Here is a 17,019-nt window from a genome sequence, read left to right as displayed (position 1 = left end):
CAGTTGAAGAAGAGAAACCCTCACCTTGATAGTATCGCTGCTCTTTGTTAAAGCTTTACGTATCGGCTTCCTAAACTGAAAGACACCTTTCAACGTCTATATTATCACACTGCAGTCTCCCTTATTCTACAATCAAATCCTTTTGTTTTTGTCTGCCTTTCTCATAAAGTACAGTTGGTGTTTGTGGGCTGAGTGAAGTGCAGGATAGTGTTAGTCTGTAGGCATTCTCAGATGCCCGAGGTTAGCTTGAAGCAGGTTTCTGATTTATAGTTTGATTATAATGTACCAGTTTGTCAACCAGTTTCCTGGGTGTGTGTGTGTGTGTGTGTGTGTTAGAACCACATCAAAGCTGAGAATGTCAGTGGTGTTCTACCTCAGTGCTACTCGTGCACACTCTTGAGGAGGGAGCATGAGGGATGTCTCTCTGTACTGTTTTTAAAACACAAGGAATAATACTAAATGGAATATTCAAAGAGGGGATCCAGGTCTTAATGTGTGAAGCAAGTTTAGACCTCTGACCAATGAATGCTGCTTAAATTAAACTGACCATGAATCTGGCTTCGGCTGCCAATCCCATAGTAAAGTCAGAGTTGAGAGGAGAGGACTGGAGAGGAGGAGAGGAGAGGAGAGGAGAGGAGAGGGAGAGGAGAGGAGAGGAGGAGAGGACTGGAGAGGAGAGGAGAGGCCTCGTAGCATGACAACAAGAAGGACACGCCAACAGATCATCCATGCAGTGGTAGCTCCATCACTTCCTGATTCTAATTCCCTATTATATTTCCAGAACTATAGGACAATACACAACACTACGCTGTGGGTAGGCCACAGAATTTAAAAAGAATGACCTTTCTGTGTTTGTGTGTGTCTGGGGAAAAAAAAGAAGCTGTTTTTCTCTTCCAAAAGTTCATCATAAATGAGAGGGCTGGTTGAATATGTCTAATCGTGTTAGTGTAGCTGACTATTCATTGTCAAGAAAAGCAGATTTTTCTCTTCACTGTTGCACAAGTGTCAGCTAGGCAGGAAGGGTGTGAGTGTCGAGTGGTTTCCTCTCTACTATCTGTTGATGAGAAACAGAAGTAGGCGAGAGAGGGGTGTGAAAGGCGTTTTCTCACTAGGTTTTTGTGGTAGACAAGAGAAGCCTACACCAATCTTGATGTGAATGACAAATGCCAATGTACCAGGCATTTTCGTGAGAGGGTGAACTGCTTCACATTGCTATTTTGAAGAGAAGAAAAAATCAAAGAAAGGTATTTTAACTTAGAATTCCCACATAGAAATGGATGGGTGAGAAAGGTGTATATGATGTAAACCTTTATCAGAAAATAACATTGTAAGTTGAGTGTGATGTGCTACGTGCACTGGTATAGATGACATGCATATTATACAATGTAGTGACGCTTCTCGTTCCAATGTTGAATGTAATATAGAACATGTTTCTGACCTAGGCATGTGAACCTATATACGTATGATCTTGTCCATGTGACTTTGGTTTCCGTTGCTTGCCTGCTTCCGCAAATACTAAATGCATGGCTCTGCATGTGTAGAGAACACACGCCACTCGACCGACCAGCGCTGCATCGCACACAACCGGAGATATGGTCAACAGCTCGACCGACAGTGGCTTGAAGGACCCACATCTAACCACCAGAGTAAGTAGTGGATGCATGGTGCACTGTACACTCATTCCTACCTGCGTGTGATGGATCTCCACTCGGCATGTAGCTAAAGTCATCTATAAATAACATCAACGCAAACTGGCACTCTTCTCACTACATGCTTATAATAACGGAAAGTTTAACGTTCAGGTTATTGCCGTTCATGCTCTTAGGTCAAGGAATATTACTTTGTAGCTTAATATCCTAATACAGTCTATGCCAATTCTCTGGATTTGTCAATTGCTTATAAAGTGCTGATACATTATTATTGATTTGTTTGTTTCACTATAAGTAGTGTTTGTTCAGATATTTAATATGTGGATCTTTCCACCAATCGGTTGCCTTTTGAGTAATGTAACTTGGTGATTAGTTTTTTTTAAAACATTCTGTTATGGAGCTCCTTATGGGTCATGGTGGAGAACAAACAGCCAGGCTAACCCGTTCCCTCGATTTGTTTTACATTTTTATCCCTCAGAATATTTATAAGGGACTGTATGTCATATATAATGAGGGATACCTGGAGAAAATCGGATCTCTCTGAATTGAAATATATTTCAGTAAAATATATTTTTACCTAACCCCCACTGAAAGCTTGGAGAGAAAAGAATAGTGACCCTCCTCTATATCCAAAATAATAATTAAAACAAAGTGGACAGCAGAGACAATGCCTACCGTTTGTCCTAACTCCTAGGACAGACCAGATCATTAGATATGCAGTTTAAGAAACGTTTATTTTTGTTTTGTTAGCATTACATGGCAAAGTAGCCAAAAGTTTGTGGATTCGTAGATCACCACAGACTAGGGTGAAAATATATACGTTTATAATAAAAGCACTGCATGAATCTGTCAGGTAGCCTGGTGGTTAGAGTGTAGAGGTGGTAGGTAGCCTAGTGGTTAGAGTGTAGAGGTGGTAGGTAGCCTAGTGGTTAGAGTGTAGAGGTGGTAGGTAGCCTGGTGGTTAGAGTGTAGAGGTGGTAGGTAGCCTAGTGGTTAGAGTGTAGAGGTGGCAGGTAGCCTGGTGGTTAGAGTGTAGAGGTGGCAGGTAGCCTAGTGGTTAGAGTGTAGAGGTGGCAGGTAGCCTGGTGGTTAGAGTGTAGAGGTGGCAGGTAGCCTAGTGGTTAGAGTGTAGAGGTGGCAGGTAGCCTAGTGGTTAGAGTGTAGAGGTGGCAGGTAGCCTGGTGGTTAGAGTGTAGAGGTGGCAGGTAGCCTAGTGGTTAGAGTGTAGAGGTGGCAGGTAGCCTAGTGGTTAGAGTGTAGAGGTGGCAGGGTAGCCTAGTGGTTAGAGTGTAGAGGTGGCAGGTAGCCTAGTGGTTAGTGTAGAGGTGGCAGGGTAGCCTAGTGGTTAGAGTGTAGAGGTGGCAGGGTAGCCTAGTGGTTAGAGTGTAGAGGCGGTAGGTAGCCTAGTGGTTAGAGTGTAGAGGTGGCAGGTAGCCTAGTGGTTAGAGTGTAGAGGTGGTAGGTAGCCTAGTGGTTAGAGTGTAGAGGTGGCAGGTAGCCTAGTGGTTAGAGTGTAGAGGTGGCAGGTAGCCTAGTGGTTAGAGTGTAGAGGTGGCAGGTAGCCTAGTGGTTAGAGTGTAGAGGTGGCAGGTAGCCTAGTGGTTAGAGTGTAGAGGTGGCAGGTAGCCTAGTGGTTAGAGTGTAGAGGTGGCAGGTAGCCTAGTGGTTAGAGTGTAGAGGTGGCAGGTAGCCTAGTGGTTAGAGTGTAGAGGTGGCAGGTAGCCTAGTGGTTAGAGTGTAGAGGTGGCAGGTAGCCTAGTGGTTAGAGTGTAGAGGTGGCAGGTAGCCTAGTGGTTAGAGTGTAGAGGTGGCAGGTAGCCTAGTGGTTAGAGTGTAGAGGCGGCAGGTAGCCTAGTGGTTAGAGTGTAGAGCGGCAGGTAGCCTAGTGGTCAGAGTGTAGAGGTGGCAGGTAGCCTAGTGGTTAGAGTGTAGAGGCGGCAGGTAGCCTAGTGGTTAGAGTGTAGAGGCGGCAGGTAGCCTAGTGGTTAGAGTGTAGAGGCGGTAGGTAGCCTAGTGTTTAGAGTGTAGAGGCGGTAGGTAGCCTAGTGGTTAGAGTGTAGAGGTGGTAGGTAGCCTAGTGGTTAGAGTGTAGAGGTGGCAGGTAGCATAGTGGTTAGAGTGTAGAGGTGGCAGGTAGCCTAGTGGTTAGAGTGTAGAGGTGGCAGGTAGCCTAGTGGTTAGAGTGTAGAGGTGGCAGGTAGCCTAGTGGTTAGAGTGTAGAGGTGGCAGGTAGCCTAGTGGTTAGAGTGTAGAGGTGGTAGGTAGCCTAGTGGTTAGAGTGTAGGGGTGGTAGGTAGCCTAGTGGTTAGAGTGTAGAGGTGGTAGGTAGCCTAGTGGTTAGAGTGGAGGGGCGGCAGGGTAGCCTAGTGGTTAGAGTGGAGTGGGCTTTCACGAAAGCCACAATAACCTGACATACCCTCACATACCCCCTCAATTTGAGCCCTGGATCTAATTTACTTAACACAACCATCTCTTCTCTGGCACTGAGATATTTAATGAGTGCATAGTGACGGGAAGGAATTGTCTGACACAATCTATGGGCAGTAGACTGTCATTTCGTCTGTCAAGCAATGCAATTAGATGAGACGACTGACATGTCAAATGCCACATCTTGTATATATTCGCTACATATATGAATATAGTCTTTGTTGCAGAGTTGCCCCAGAACACAACTGAAGGTGAAATATGTGAGGCGGTAGGTAGCCTAGTGGTTAAACGCATTGGGTCAGTAACTAAGATGTTGCTGGTTTGAATCCCCAAGCCAACTAGGCCCAAAAAGCTGTTGATGTGCCCTTGAGCAAGGCACTTAATTGCTCCTGTGAGTCCCTCTGGATAAGAGCCTATGCTAAATGACCAAACTAAAATAACTAAAAGGGGCTGTTGCATTGTGATCTGTTGGCCAACCAACAAGACTGCTGCTCAACCAATCCACGCAGGGAAGTGAAATTTTCCAAGCAAATGATAAAATTCACAATTTAAAAAAAGAAGAAGCTTGTCACTGGTTCTTGATAATAATCTGAGGTGCCCTGTGACGGAGGCCACAGCACGCTTGTTTTAATGAGATTTGATCAGACTTGATCCCCTTGATCAGACTTGATCAGACTTGATCCCCTTTTCATTTTGTCAGACCAGCTTTGCTACAATAAAATCTAAATATCGCAACACACTAGCTGTTGTCGCTGACACCAACAAGGTTGAGAGTTAAAGTTAGGCCTATGCTAAAGGAATATCATGCTACCTCATTGCAAAAACCAATTTGATGTTCGGGCTCTGTCTAAAACCTGCGTGTGATTCAACATCATCTGACATATCCTGAATTGTATGCGTGACAGTGACCATTGGAAAGTGGGATTTCTCAGACCTTTGTAGCAGCGGTTGGGCCAAAACCCTCTCGGCAAGCATCCGTGACTGAGGGAATGACCATCTTTTCACCTGTAGTCAACGGAGCCCTTGGACGTGTTACCAGTTGGTATGAAGCCATCAGTAAACTCGCCTGGGAAATTATTGTTCAGTATTTTTGTTTGTTTGGTAAACACAATTTTTTTTGTAATTAAAAAATATAAAAATCTGGTTTATCCTTGAGACGTTGATGTTTTGTTTCTGATGTCTGCGCATTTTCCGATTTAAAAGATCCATGAAATTATCCATAGACACAAAAATATTTTTTCTCGCAAATGTTGTGCACACATTTGTTTACATTCCTGTTAGTGAGCGTTTCTCTTTTGCCAAAATAATCAATCCACCTGACAGGTGTGGCATATCAACAAGCTGATTAAAACAGCAGGATCGTTACACATGTGCACCTTGTGCTGGGGACAATAACAGGCCACTCTAAAATGTGCAGTTTTGTCTCAATGCCATACAATACCACAGATGTCTCAAGTTTTGAGGGAGCGTGCAATTGGCATGCTGACTGCAGTAATGCCCACCAGAGCTGTTGCCAGAGAATGTCATGTTCATTTCTCTACCATAAGCCGCCTCCAACATTGTTTTGGAGAATTTGGCAGTACACACAAACCGGCCTCACAACCGCAGACCACGCCAGCCCAGGACCTCCACATCCGGCTTCTTCACCTGTAGGATTGTTTGAGACCAGCCACTCGGACAGATGATGAAACTGTGGGTTTGTACAAACAGTCAGAAACCGTCTCAGGGTCGTGACCTGACTGCAGACTGCAGTTCGGAGTCGTAACCGACTTCAGTGGGCAAATGCTCACCTTCGATGGTCACTGGTACGCTGGAGAAGTCAGATCATGAATCCTGGTTCAACTGTACCGGGCAGATGGCAGACAACGTTTATGGTGTTGTGTGGTCGAACAGTTTGCTGATGTTAACATTGTGAACAGTGTGCCCCATGGTGGTGGTGAGGTTATGGTATGGGTAGGCATAAGCTATTGCCAACAAACACAATTGCATTTTATCGATGGCAGTTTTTAATGCACAGAGCTACCGTGACCAGATCCTGAGACCCATTATTGTGCCATTCATCCGCCGCCATCACCTCATGTTTCAGTATGACAACGCACGGCCCCATGTCGCAAGGATCTGTACACAATTCTTGGAAGCTGAAAATGTCCCAGTTCTTCCATGGTCTGCATACTCACCAGACATGTCACCCATTGAGCATGTTTGGGATGCTCTGGACCCATGTGTACGACAGCGTGTTCCAGTTCCTGCCAATATCCAGCAACTTCGCACAGCCATTGAAGAGTGGGACAACATTCCACAGGCCACAATCAACATCCTGATCAACTCTATGCGAAGGACGTGTCACACCAGATTCTGATCCACGCCCCTACAAAATAAAACCAAGATATCTGTGACCAACAGATGCATATCTGTATTCCCAGTCAAGTGAAATCCATAGACTAGGACCTAATGAATTTATTTCAATTGACTGATTTCCTTATATGAACTGTAACTCAGTAAAATCTTTGAAATTGTTGCATGTTGCGTTTATATTTATGTTCAGTGTATCTTAGCTGGCAAGGTTGTTAGACTATAGAAAAGCAAGCAATAACTAAATGAATGTAACTCACATTCCTTGTAGCAGAATAAATAGCCACCAATCAGGATGATACAGACGGCTCAAGAGGTAGGCTTAGATACTGTACTCAGAAAAATAAACATATTTTCGACACAGACATAAGCGTAATGATTATGGTTATTGATTGCAAGAAAAAAGCCTTTTCAGTTGTTTGAAAAAATGATTAAAATTCTCCAATTTACGGACACTGGCCTAGCCCACCTCCGGGCCACCTCCTCCGGGCCACATAGCCCACCTCCGGGCCACCTAGCCCACCTCCGGGCCACATAGCCCAACTCCGGGCCACCTAGCCCACCTCCGGGCCGCCACATAGCCCAACTCCGGGCCACCTAGCCCAACTCCGGGCCACCTAGCCCACCTCCGGGCCACCTAGCCCAACTCCGGGCCACCTAGCCCACCTCCGGGCCACCTAGCCTACCTCCGGGCCACATAGCCCACCTCCGGGCCACATAGCCCACCTCTGGGCCACCTCCTCCGGGCCACCTAGCCCACCTCCGGGCCACCTAGCCCACCTCCGGGCCACCTCCTCCGGGCCACCTAGCCCACCTCCGGGCCACATAGCCCACCTCCGGGCCACCTAGCCCACCTCCGGGCCACCACATAGCCCACCTCCGGGCCACCTAGCCCACCTCCGGGCCACATAGCCCACCTCCGGGCCATCTAGCCCACCTCCGGGCCACCTAGCCCACCTCCGGGCCACATAGCACACCTCCGGGCCACACCCCAGTCATCCTCAAGTACTTTGTGCCACCTCAAAAATCGGAAAACGTTTAGGCTGCAATATGTTGTAGGACCGTCAAGGTAGAATACGTATGGAGTATTCCGTTTTTAGGTCTAGAGATATGCTCCACAAAACAACAAGGGAATTGAATAAAACATCTGAGGGAATGGATAAGACAAACAGAGGGAACAGATTAACCTGGCTGTTTTTTCCACTTCACCATGACCCCTAAGTGGTTCCGTATTCTGTCATAAAGAACACACACGCAACTTTTCTTTTTTTTTTTTTTTTTTACATGTTTTTCCATCTCAAGAGGTTGACCTCTAAAGGTCATTCCCTCTAAAGGAGGGAATGGAAGACGTGATATAATCGACCCGCTCAGTTTTCCACCACAAAACGACCAAAAAGAGTAGAACCAGCTTTTACACTAGGGTTTGACTATAAGGTGATCAGTAAATAAATAACAAATATTTTAAAAAATAAATAGTTTCAGCATATTAAAACCAGAGTTTAGTTCCAGTAACAGGATTGACTTTAAAATGAGGGACAGGTTGTTTTTACCTTAAAATAATTTACTAAAAATCACATTAAATAAATAATAATAATAATAATAACCAGAAATGTATTTGTTAAAAGAAAATTACTACAGCTTTACAATGATGGTGAAAATGTGGAGAAATATTGGGGTTAAAGAGGGTTGAAATTCCTCTAGAAGTCACAGAGAGACACAGAGGGACACAGAGAGACACAGAGAGACACAGAGGGACACAGAGAGACACAGGGGGACACAGAGAGACACAGAGGGATATGTCAAAATGCAGAAGTCATAGAGGGACACGTGGTCTATATTTAAATGGCACTTAATATAGTAAAACAAGCTTTTAACATGCAATATTTATGCACAATTTCTACTTAAAAATGTAATATTAAAGGGATGTGAAAGCCACTAATTTCGTGGAATAACCCATGTAAATTTAGTATTTTGGGCAAATATGATTTAAAGTATAGATTATTAAAGGTTTTATAGATTATTAATCATTTGTTTATTAGATTACAACCGTAATGGACATAGGATAACATGTACAATTATTATATAGCACACATTTCCAACAGTGAATAGTGGAATTTACCTATGTGCCACATAGATTTGATAGAATGGAATGGATTTGATATGGTTATGATAATACCGTATGAAAATAATTAATTGAATGTATTATCAAGGTTAATTGATAGCGGACTGCCCAGATGCTCAAGATATACTGTTACTATATTTGAATGGGCTAGAGACTGCGCTGGTATTTTAATGTCTGGCTGTACTAACCATGACGTCTCTCTGCCCACGTTGTAGACCTCTCCTTTTGACAGTCTCACTTCTCTCTTGCTCTCCTTCTCTCTTCCACAGCCAGGATGTTTAGATGTTCATCCACGGCCTCCTCCCCTCCCCTGCTCTGTCTAACCCTCTGGCCCCTGTGGAGCCTCCTGATGTCTGCCTTCTGCCACCCTCACCACAGCCCCTGCAGACTGGTAAGCGCTAAACGTCTTGGACAAGCTCATTAGAATAAATTTAACTCAATCGAAAAATATAAAAATACAATAAAAGACAAAGTAAAGAAAGTCCCTTTGAATGTTGAACTATAAAAGCATGTGGTTTTCAGTGAAAGGTGTAAAAAAAAAGAAAGTGCCTCTGATAATATTTGCATATACAGGGTTAAGGGGAAGAGTGCATACGGCACCACAAAGGTGATGCTATAGTGGAAACTGCTGCTGGTTCTCAGTGGTGTAAAGAAAGTACTGAAGTCAAAATACTTTAAAGTACAACTTAAGTAAAAAAAAATTGGGGGGGGGGTATCTGTACCTGTACTTTACTATTTATATTTTTGACAACTTTTACATTTTCCCCTGACACTGAAAAGTACTCGTTACATTTAGAATGCTCCGGCAGGACAGAACTATTGTCCAATTCATGCACTTATCAATATAACACATTGTCATTCCTACAGCCTCTGATCTGGCAGACTCACTAAACACAAATACTGCGATTCAAAATGATGTCTGTCTGTCTGTAAATGACAAGAAAAAAAAAAGTCTGGTTGGCTTTAATTCAAGCAATTTTGATGTATAGCATTTATACATACTTTTACTCAAGTATGACAGTTGGGTACTTTTTCCATCACTGTTCTTAAGTATATTTAAAGCCAGATACTTTGAGACTTTTACTCAAGTAGTATTTTACTGGGTGACTTTCACTTTTACTTGAGTCATTTTCTATTAAGGTATCTTTACTTTTACTCAAGTATGACACTTAAATGTCTCTCTTTTTTTCCTTTACAGACCCAAAAGACTGCTCTCTGTAGCAACAGTGAGCTCTCATCTGTACCTGGGGGCCTACCTGACAGCATAGAGGACCTCCACCTGAACCACAACCACATTCAGATGCTACAAGATGACTCCCTCTCCCGCTACGTCTCCCTTCGTAGCCTAAGCTGTGCAGACAACCTCTTGGAGACGGTGGGGTCCAAGCTCTTTCACAACTCACCTCATCTAGAGAGCCTCAATCTAGCTGCCAATAACCTTCACGTTGGATACCAGCAAACTAGCCTGGCGCTGCTCACCTTGTCTAGACTCAGAGTTCTGGATCTGTCAAAGAATCAGCTTACAGAGGACATGGTCTCCGTCCTCCTCCAGAACATGACGTCCCTGGAGTACCTCCACCTTTCCAGGAACCTCCTGCTGAGGCTGGACGAAAGCTCCTTCAGCGACCTCCACCAGCTCAGAGAGCTGGACCTGCAAAGGAACATGCTGTTTGAGATCGACGGGTCCTTCGATCACCTGCACAAGCTCCAGAGACTCAACCTGGCCTTCAACTACCTGCCCTGCCTGGTGCACTTCCACATGACCCAGCTGGTGGTCCTCAACGCCAGTCACAATGCCATTGAGTGGTTCATAGCCAACCAGGACCTCCAGGAAGTCTTCCAGCTGGAGACCCTGGATCTCACAGACAACAACCTCCTCTTCTTTCCCTTTCTGCCCACCCACAGCCGCCTGAGGAACCTCCATCTGTCCCAGAACAGGGTGAGCTTCTACGAACACCTGGCGGACACAGCTGCCTACCCCAACTGGAAGACCAGCGTCCAGTTCTACAACCTGAGGGGAAACATGAGCAACGTCACGGCCAAGTTGTGGGACGAGAGCCTGCACGGGGACATCTCCTCTCTAGACCTGCTGGATCTGAGTGGAAATCAGGTGCACTACTTCCCCCAAGGATTCATCAGCAAAATGCCAAGCCTGACCAGACTCAGGATGTGGACAAACTGTCTTGAGGTCTTGAATCTAACTCTGGAAAAGCTGCCGGGGACGTTGTACGAGTTGGACGTGAGCAACAATAGGTTGACAGAGCTCCATGCCGACCAAGTTAGTTTGAGGAAGCTAGGCAACCTAAGCTTTCTGAACCTGAGCCAGAATGACCTGCAGACTCTACCTGCTCAGCTGTTGTCTTCTCTCACCAGCATCATCTCTGTGGATATTAGCTACAACAGAGTTGGCGTGTGCCCCCTTGAAGCAGGGGGTGGGGGCATGGGCTGGGGTAACCAATCAGACTGTGTCGTTTGTAGAAACATCATTTCTCTGAGATATCTCTACCTATCGGGGTGCAACCTGGGGAGGCTGTCATCATCAGCGTTCGTAGGGACGCCCCTAACACACCTGGAGCTGTCTAACAACCCAGAAGTCATCATCGGGCCCAGATCCATCGCAGGCCTCAGCAGAACTCTACAACATCTAGGATTGGGAAACACAGGCCTGAGACACTTTGACTTCTCTCCTTTCCACCACTTGAAGTCTTTGAACATTTCCAGAAACTCTCTTACTCAGCTCCCTGCTTCACTGCAACGCCTGGAGCTGAAGCTGCTGGACCTGAGGGACAACAAACTGACCACCGTCCCCTCAGCTCAGGCTAACGTGTTAGCCACGAAACTCCACGCCGTTTTTCTCAACGGAAACACTTTCAACTGCTGCCAGTTGGACTGGTACAGGACGTTGGAGAAAACGGTCACTATCATGGACCTCTCAGATATTTCATGTCAGGATCTGACCAAAAGAACACACAGAGTGGTGCTTGTAGACTCCCTAATATGTGGCGGTAGTGAGGAGGAGTCTGTGTACTGGTACATCCTGCTGTTTATCGTTCCTGTTCTCTGTTTTGTTGGAATGGCTGTTATCTTCCTGCTCACCTTTAGGCCCAGACTGCTTCCCACAGCAGTTAGAAATAAATGCTGGAGTCACCTTCCCTGTGTTGTCCAAGAAAAGTCCCAAAAAGAAGACACTGGTCGTGTCCAAATACCCATACTAGAGATCTAAGTAGAAGGCATTTTAGGTATGTGAAAATAGAACGTTTTATAGTAAGTGCAATTACAACAAAAAATAGTATGCTTTAAATGCCAGAATGTTATTTTTGAGAAAGATAATCCTCTTTCCAGACTCACGTGTGTTTGACAACAGCTGATAATGAGATCATTCTTTTATTTAACTAGGCAAGTCAGTTAAGAACGAATTCTTATTTACAATGACGGCCTACCCTTGCCAATTGTGCACCGTCCTATGAGACTCCCAATCACAGCCAGATGTGATGCAGCCTGGATTTGAACCAGGTACTGTAGTGACGCCTCTTGCACTGAGATGCAATGCCTTAGACCGCTGCGCCACTCGGGAGCCCAAGGGGACATGTTGTACCAAAATCAAATCAAATCGATTTATACAGCCCTTCTTACATCAGCTGATATCTCAAAGTGCTGTACAGAAACCCAGCCTAAAACCCCAAACAGCAAGCAATGCAGGTGTAGAAGCATTAGGGCTGGTTGTGGTAGGGCTGGTTGTGGTAGGGCTGGTTGTGGTAGGGCTGGTTGTAGTAGGGCTGGTTGTAGTAGGGCTGGTTGTGGTAGGGCTGGTTGTGGTAGGGCTGGTTGTGGTAGGGCTGGTTGTAGTAGGGCTGGTTGTAGTAGGGCTGGTTGTAGTAGGGCTGGTTGTAGTAGGGCTGGTTGTGGTAGGGCTGGTTGTAGTAGGGCTGGTTGTAGTAGGGCTGGTTGTGGTAGGGCTGGTTGTATTAGGGCTGGTTGTGGTAGGGCTGGTTGTAGTAGGGCTGGTTGTAGTAGGGCTGGTTGTGGTAGGGCTGGTTGTAGTAGGGCTGGTTGTAGTAGGGCTGGTTGTGGGGCTAGGGGCTGGTTGTATTAGGGCTGGTTGTGGTAGGGCTGGTTGTGGTAGGGCTGGTTGTAGTAGGGCTGGTTGTAGTAGGGCTGGTTGTAGTAGGGCTGGTTGTGGTAGGGCTGGTTGTGGTAGGGCTGGTTGTAGTAGGGCTGGTTGTGGTAGGGCTGGTTGTAGTAGGGCTGGTTGTAGTAGGGCTGGTTGTAGTAGGGCTGGTTGTAGTAGGGCTGGTTGTAGTAGGGCTGGTTGTGGTAGGGCTGGTTGTGGTAGGGCTGGTTGTAGTAGGGCCGGTTGTATTAGGGCTGGTTGTAGTAGGGCTGGTTGTAGGGCTGGTTGTGGGCTGGTTGTGGTAGGGCTGGTTGTGGTAGGGCTGGTTGTATTAGGGCTGGTTGTAGTAGGGCTGGTTGTATTAGGGCTGGTTGTGGTAGGGCTGGTTGTGGTAGGGCTGGTTGTGGTAGGGCTGGTTGTAGGTAGGGCTGGTTGTATTAGGGCTGGTTGTGGTAGGGCTGGTTGTGGTAGGGCTGGTTGTAGTAGGGCTGGTTGTATTAGGCAATGCAGGTGTAGCCCAAATTGAAGCCTTAGAATGAATGAATTGCGGGAATCAACGCAGTTGATTATGATTCTAATATGATTCAATTCAATAATATGATTCAGTTGATTCAATTGAATGATTCAATTGCACATTAGATGAATCATTCTCAGGATGGATGAGCCTAGTATGTTGCTTACTGCATTCGTTTGTACTAAACAGTATGTGTGTAGTACGATTAGTACACAGAATGTAGTTTTATTAAGTAGTAGGCAAGACAGATTTCGGACACAGCCATTGTCACAAATTACAATTATGTAAAAGTGTGATGTTTTGCACATACAGTATCAATACAATTTCAAGACAGAAACAAATGTTTCCTTACAAAGCAATGGAGTTTAGGTAATTCATAAACAATGTCATATTACATGTGGTGATATCTCACATTGGAAACATTTAAAACTAACCTATCCTGCTAAACCAGATAAAGAACTGTGTGTTACAATGTTCAGCAGCAAATCAACCTTTTTGCATTGTGATAATCTGTATGTGCTACGTGTGGTTGGTTCACACGATCGCTGCCTCTGGGGGCCTGAATGTGAGAATATGGCTATACTCACCATGTCTTTGTGTGTGTGTGCGGTGTGTGTGTGTGTGCGGTGTGTGTGTGCTGTGTGTGTGTGTGTGTGTGCTGTGTATGTGTGCTGTGTGTGTGTGTGTGTGTGTGTGTGTGTGTGTGTGTGCTGTGTGTGTGTGTGTGTGTGTGTGTGTGTGTGTGTGTGTGTGTGTGTGTGTGTGTGTGTGTGTGTGTGTGTGTGTGTGTGTGTGTGTGTGTGTGTGTGTGTGTGTGTGTGTGTGTGTGTGTGTGTGTGTGTGTGTGTGCTGTGTGTGCTGTGTGTGTGTGTGTGTGTGTGTGTGTGTGTGTGTGTGTGTGTGTGTGTGTGTGTGTGTGTGTGTGTGAGCAGAAGTTTTGTGATGCAAACTGTTGCTAAAAGCAGTGGAGGAAACATGACATTTCCTGTTTTGCTGAGATGTGCATCAACTGCCCAGTTTTGTATCTGACTCAGAAAGGACAGGTTGGCGGTTTTCACCTCAAGTCATATTTGTGAGGCACAGCTGCAACTCTGGTCACAGGGACCGCAAATATGCTCTTCTCTAGTATTACACCAATATGTATTTCAATGATTTAATTTTAGCATTTGGATAACTACATCCTTCAAATGTACTATGTGAATTATATAGAGATATACCATGTTATATATTTATGGTCAGTCCTATAGAGGATTACCATGTTCTATAATGAACTAAAATATAAAATGCAACATGCAACAATTTCAAAGATTTTACTGTGTTACAGTTCATATGAGGAAATATGTCAATTGCAATGAATTCATTTGGCCCTAATCTATGGATTTCACATGACTGAGAATACAGATATGCATGTGTTGGTCACAAGATACCTTAGAATAAAAGGTAGGGGCCGTGGATCAGAAAACCAGCCAGTATCTGGTGTGACACATCTCCTTCACATGGAGGTGATCAGGCTGTTGATTGTGGCCTGTGAAATGTTGTCCCAACTCCACTTCAATGACTGTGGAATGTTGTCCCAACTCCTCTTCAATGGCTGTGGAATGTTGTCCCACTCCTCTTCAATGGCTGTGGAATGTTGTCCCACTCCTCTTCAATGGCTGTGGAATGTTGTCCCAACTCCTCTTCAATGGCTGTGGAATGTTGTCCCAACTCCACTTCAATGGCTGTGGAATGTTGTCCCACTCCTCTTCAATGGCTGTGGAATGTTGTCCCAACTCCACTTCAATGGCTGTGGAATGTTGTCCCAACTCCACTTCAATGGCTGTGGAATGTTGTCCCAACTCCTCTTCAATGGCTGTGGAATGTTGTCCCAACTCCTCTTCAATGGCTGTGGAATGTTGTCCCACTCCTCTTCAATGGCTGTGGAATGTTGCTGGATTTTGGCAGGAACTGGAACACGGTCGTACACGTCAATCCAGAGCATCCCAAACATGCTCAGTGGTTGACAGGTCTAGTGAATATGCAGGCCAGTGAAGAACAGACATTTTCTGCTTCCAGGAATTGTGTACAGATCTTTGCGACATGGGGCCGTGCATCATCATGCTGAAACATGAGGTGATGGTGGCGGATGAATGGCACGATAATGGGTCTCGGGATCTCGTTACTGTATCTCTGTGCATTCAAATTAGCATAGATAAAAAGGCAATTGTGTTCCTTGTCTGTAGCTTATGACGGTTCATACCATAACCTCACCGCCACCATGGGGCGCTCTGTTCACAGCGTTGACATCAGCAAACCGCTCGCCCACATGACGCCGTACACATGGTCTACGGTTGTCCTGGGTTGTCGTGGTTACACGTGGTCTACGGTTGTGAGGCTGGTTGGACGTACTGACAAATTCTCTAAAACAACGGAGGCGGCTTATGGTAGAGAAATTAACATTCCAATTCTATGGCAACAGCTTTGGTGGACATTCCTGCAGTCAGCATGCCAATTGTACGCTCCCTTGAGACATCTGTGGTATTGTGTTGTGTGGCCTTTTATTGTCCCCCCCCCAGCACAAGGTGCACCTGTGTAATGATCATGCTGTTTAATCAGCTTCTTGATATGCCACACCTGTCAGGTGGATGGATTATCTTGGCAAAGGAGACATTTTCAATAACAGGGATGTTAACACATTTTTGTGCACAATTTGAAATGTTTTTTTTTTTTCTTCAGCTCATGAAACATGGGACCCAACACTTTACATTTTATATTTTCGTTGAATGTCCTGCCCTATGAACACCTCTGGTTATGTATATATATATTTTTTTAAGTATTGTGCTTTTACTGTTTGAAATGGCTCTGTGACAATCACTATGCTCCAATACAAATAAACCCTAAAGTGAAGCACCAATCAACATCTAATACTTTCTGAAGACAAACACTGAAGACAAACACTGAAGACAAAATAGGTGTGTTGACTGAGGCCAAATCATGACAGAGCACTGGCCCTAAAATGGCCCCAGAACATTCTGAAGATCTTCCAGATATGCATGTAGTGATCAAAAGCTAGTTTTGTCTGTGGCCATGCATCTCAGAAGGTAATTCAGAATATTGTTGAAACTTAAACTTAAACACTTCAAGGTAATAATGAGTCTTTACACTTCAAGAATGAATGCTGGGGTGTGTGTGTGTGTGTGTGTGTGTGTGACTGCGTACACACACGGTAGGCTACTTCTACAGCGACAGCTCTGGCAATTAAATTGTGTGTGTTTGTCTTTGTACCAGTGTAGTACCCTCAGAGTGACAGGCAGGCAGTGCTGGATGCTAGTCTGGATGTCTGTGTGAAGTGCAGAACGACTGTGAAGTTCAGAGTAACCAGAATACCACTGTGGTAATGCTGTGGCTGTAGGTCACGGTGGTTACAACAGAGACAGAAACCTAGCCGGCGCGGAGGGAAGACCTGGGACTCTCTCTACACACGTTGGGCTGCACTTAGAAAATAAGGCTCTCCCTGGAACCAAACAGGGTTCTTCTATGAGGACAGCTGAAGAACCTTTTTGGGGATCGGGGTTGACGTACTTGGAATTGGTCTGTGTGTTGGTTTGTTCATTGGTTTATGTGTTCGTTTCTTCATTTTAAAATAACTTTAAAAGTTCCTTCAAGTGCAGTCGCAAAAACCATCAAGCGCTATGATGAAACTGGCTCTCACCATAAACAGGAAAGGAAGAGTCAGAGTTACCTTTCTTTGCTGCAGAGGATGGGGAGGCAGGGTAGCCTACTGGTTAGAGCGTTGGACTAGTAACCGGAAGGTTGCAAGTTCAGATCCCCAAGGTACAAATCTGTCGTTCTGCCCCTGACTAGG

At 45.3% G+C, this 17,019-nt stretch overlaps 1 protein-coding gene and 1 long non-coding RNA gene across 3 annotated transcripts; both read left to right on the top strand.

Annotated features, from left to right (window-relative positions):
* Nucleotides 1–668: 668 nt before the first annotated feature.
* LOC115116636 (transforming growth factor beta activator LRRC33-like) lies at nt 669–12,615 on the top strand. 2 transcript variants are annotated; one of them, XM_029645127.2, is made up of 4 exons: nt 669–1,244; nt 1,542–1,646; nt 8,820–8,941; nt 9,749–12,615. In XM_029645127.2, the coding sequence occupies exons 3-4, from the start codon at nt 8,825–8,827 to the stop codon at nt 11,771–11,773; spliced, it is 2,142 nt and encodes a 713-aa protein (XP_029500987.2). In that variant the 5' UTR covers nt 669–1,244; nt 1,542–1,646; nt 8,820–8,824; the 3' UTR covers nt 11,774–12,615. The 2 variants fall into 2 exon arrangements, with proteins under 2 accessions (XP_029500987.2, XP_029500986.2); XM_029645126.2 differs by lacking the exon at nt 669–1,244 and having other exon boundaries at nt 1,259–1,646.
* Nucleotides 12,616–12,942: 327 nt separating this feature from the next.
* Nucleotides 12,943–13,653, top strand: LOC115116641 (uncharacterized). Its single transcript, XR_010464035.1, has 2 exons — nt 12,943–13,052; nt 13,084–13,653. It is a non-coding gene; the product is annotated as an uncharacterized LOC115116641 (long non-coding RNA).
* The last annotated feature ends 3,366 nt before the right edge of the window (nt 13,654–17,019 follow it).

This window comes from Oncorhynchus nerka, linkage group LG6, assembly GCF_034236695.1.
Source record: "Oncorhynchus nerka isolate Pitt River linkage group LG6, Oner_Uvic_2.0, whole genome shotgun sequence".
NCBI classification, from domain to species: Eukaryota; Metazoa; Chordata; class Actinopteri; order Salmoniformes; family Salmonidae; genus Oncorhynchus; species Oncorhynchus nerka.
This window is presented reverse-complemented; position numbering and strand designations above follow the sequence as displayed.

What these genes read in the sequence shown, in the direction of transcription:
- LOC115116636 (XM_029645126.2), top strand. Translation starts at nt 1,520, where the DNA reads ATGCATGGCTCTGCATGTGTAGAGAACACACGCCACTCGACCGACCAG. An exon ending in ACCCACATCTAACCACCAGA is followed by an intron (nt 1,647 to 8,819) that starts GTAAGTAGTGGA and finishes TCTCTTCCACAG; the next exon opens with CCAGGATGTTTAGATGTTCA. An exon ending in ACCACAGCCCCTGCAGACTG is followed by an intron (nt 8,942 to 9,748) that starts GTAAGCGCTAAA and finishes TTTCCTTTACAG; the next exon opens with ACCCAAAAGACTGCTCTCTG.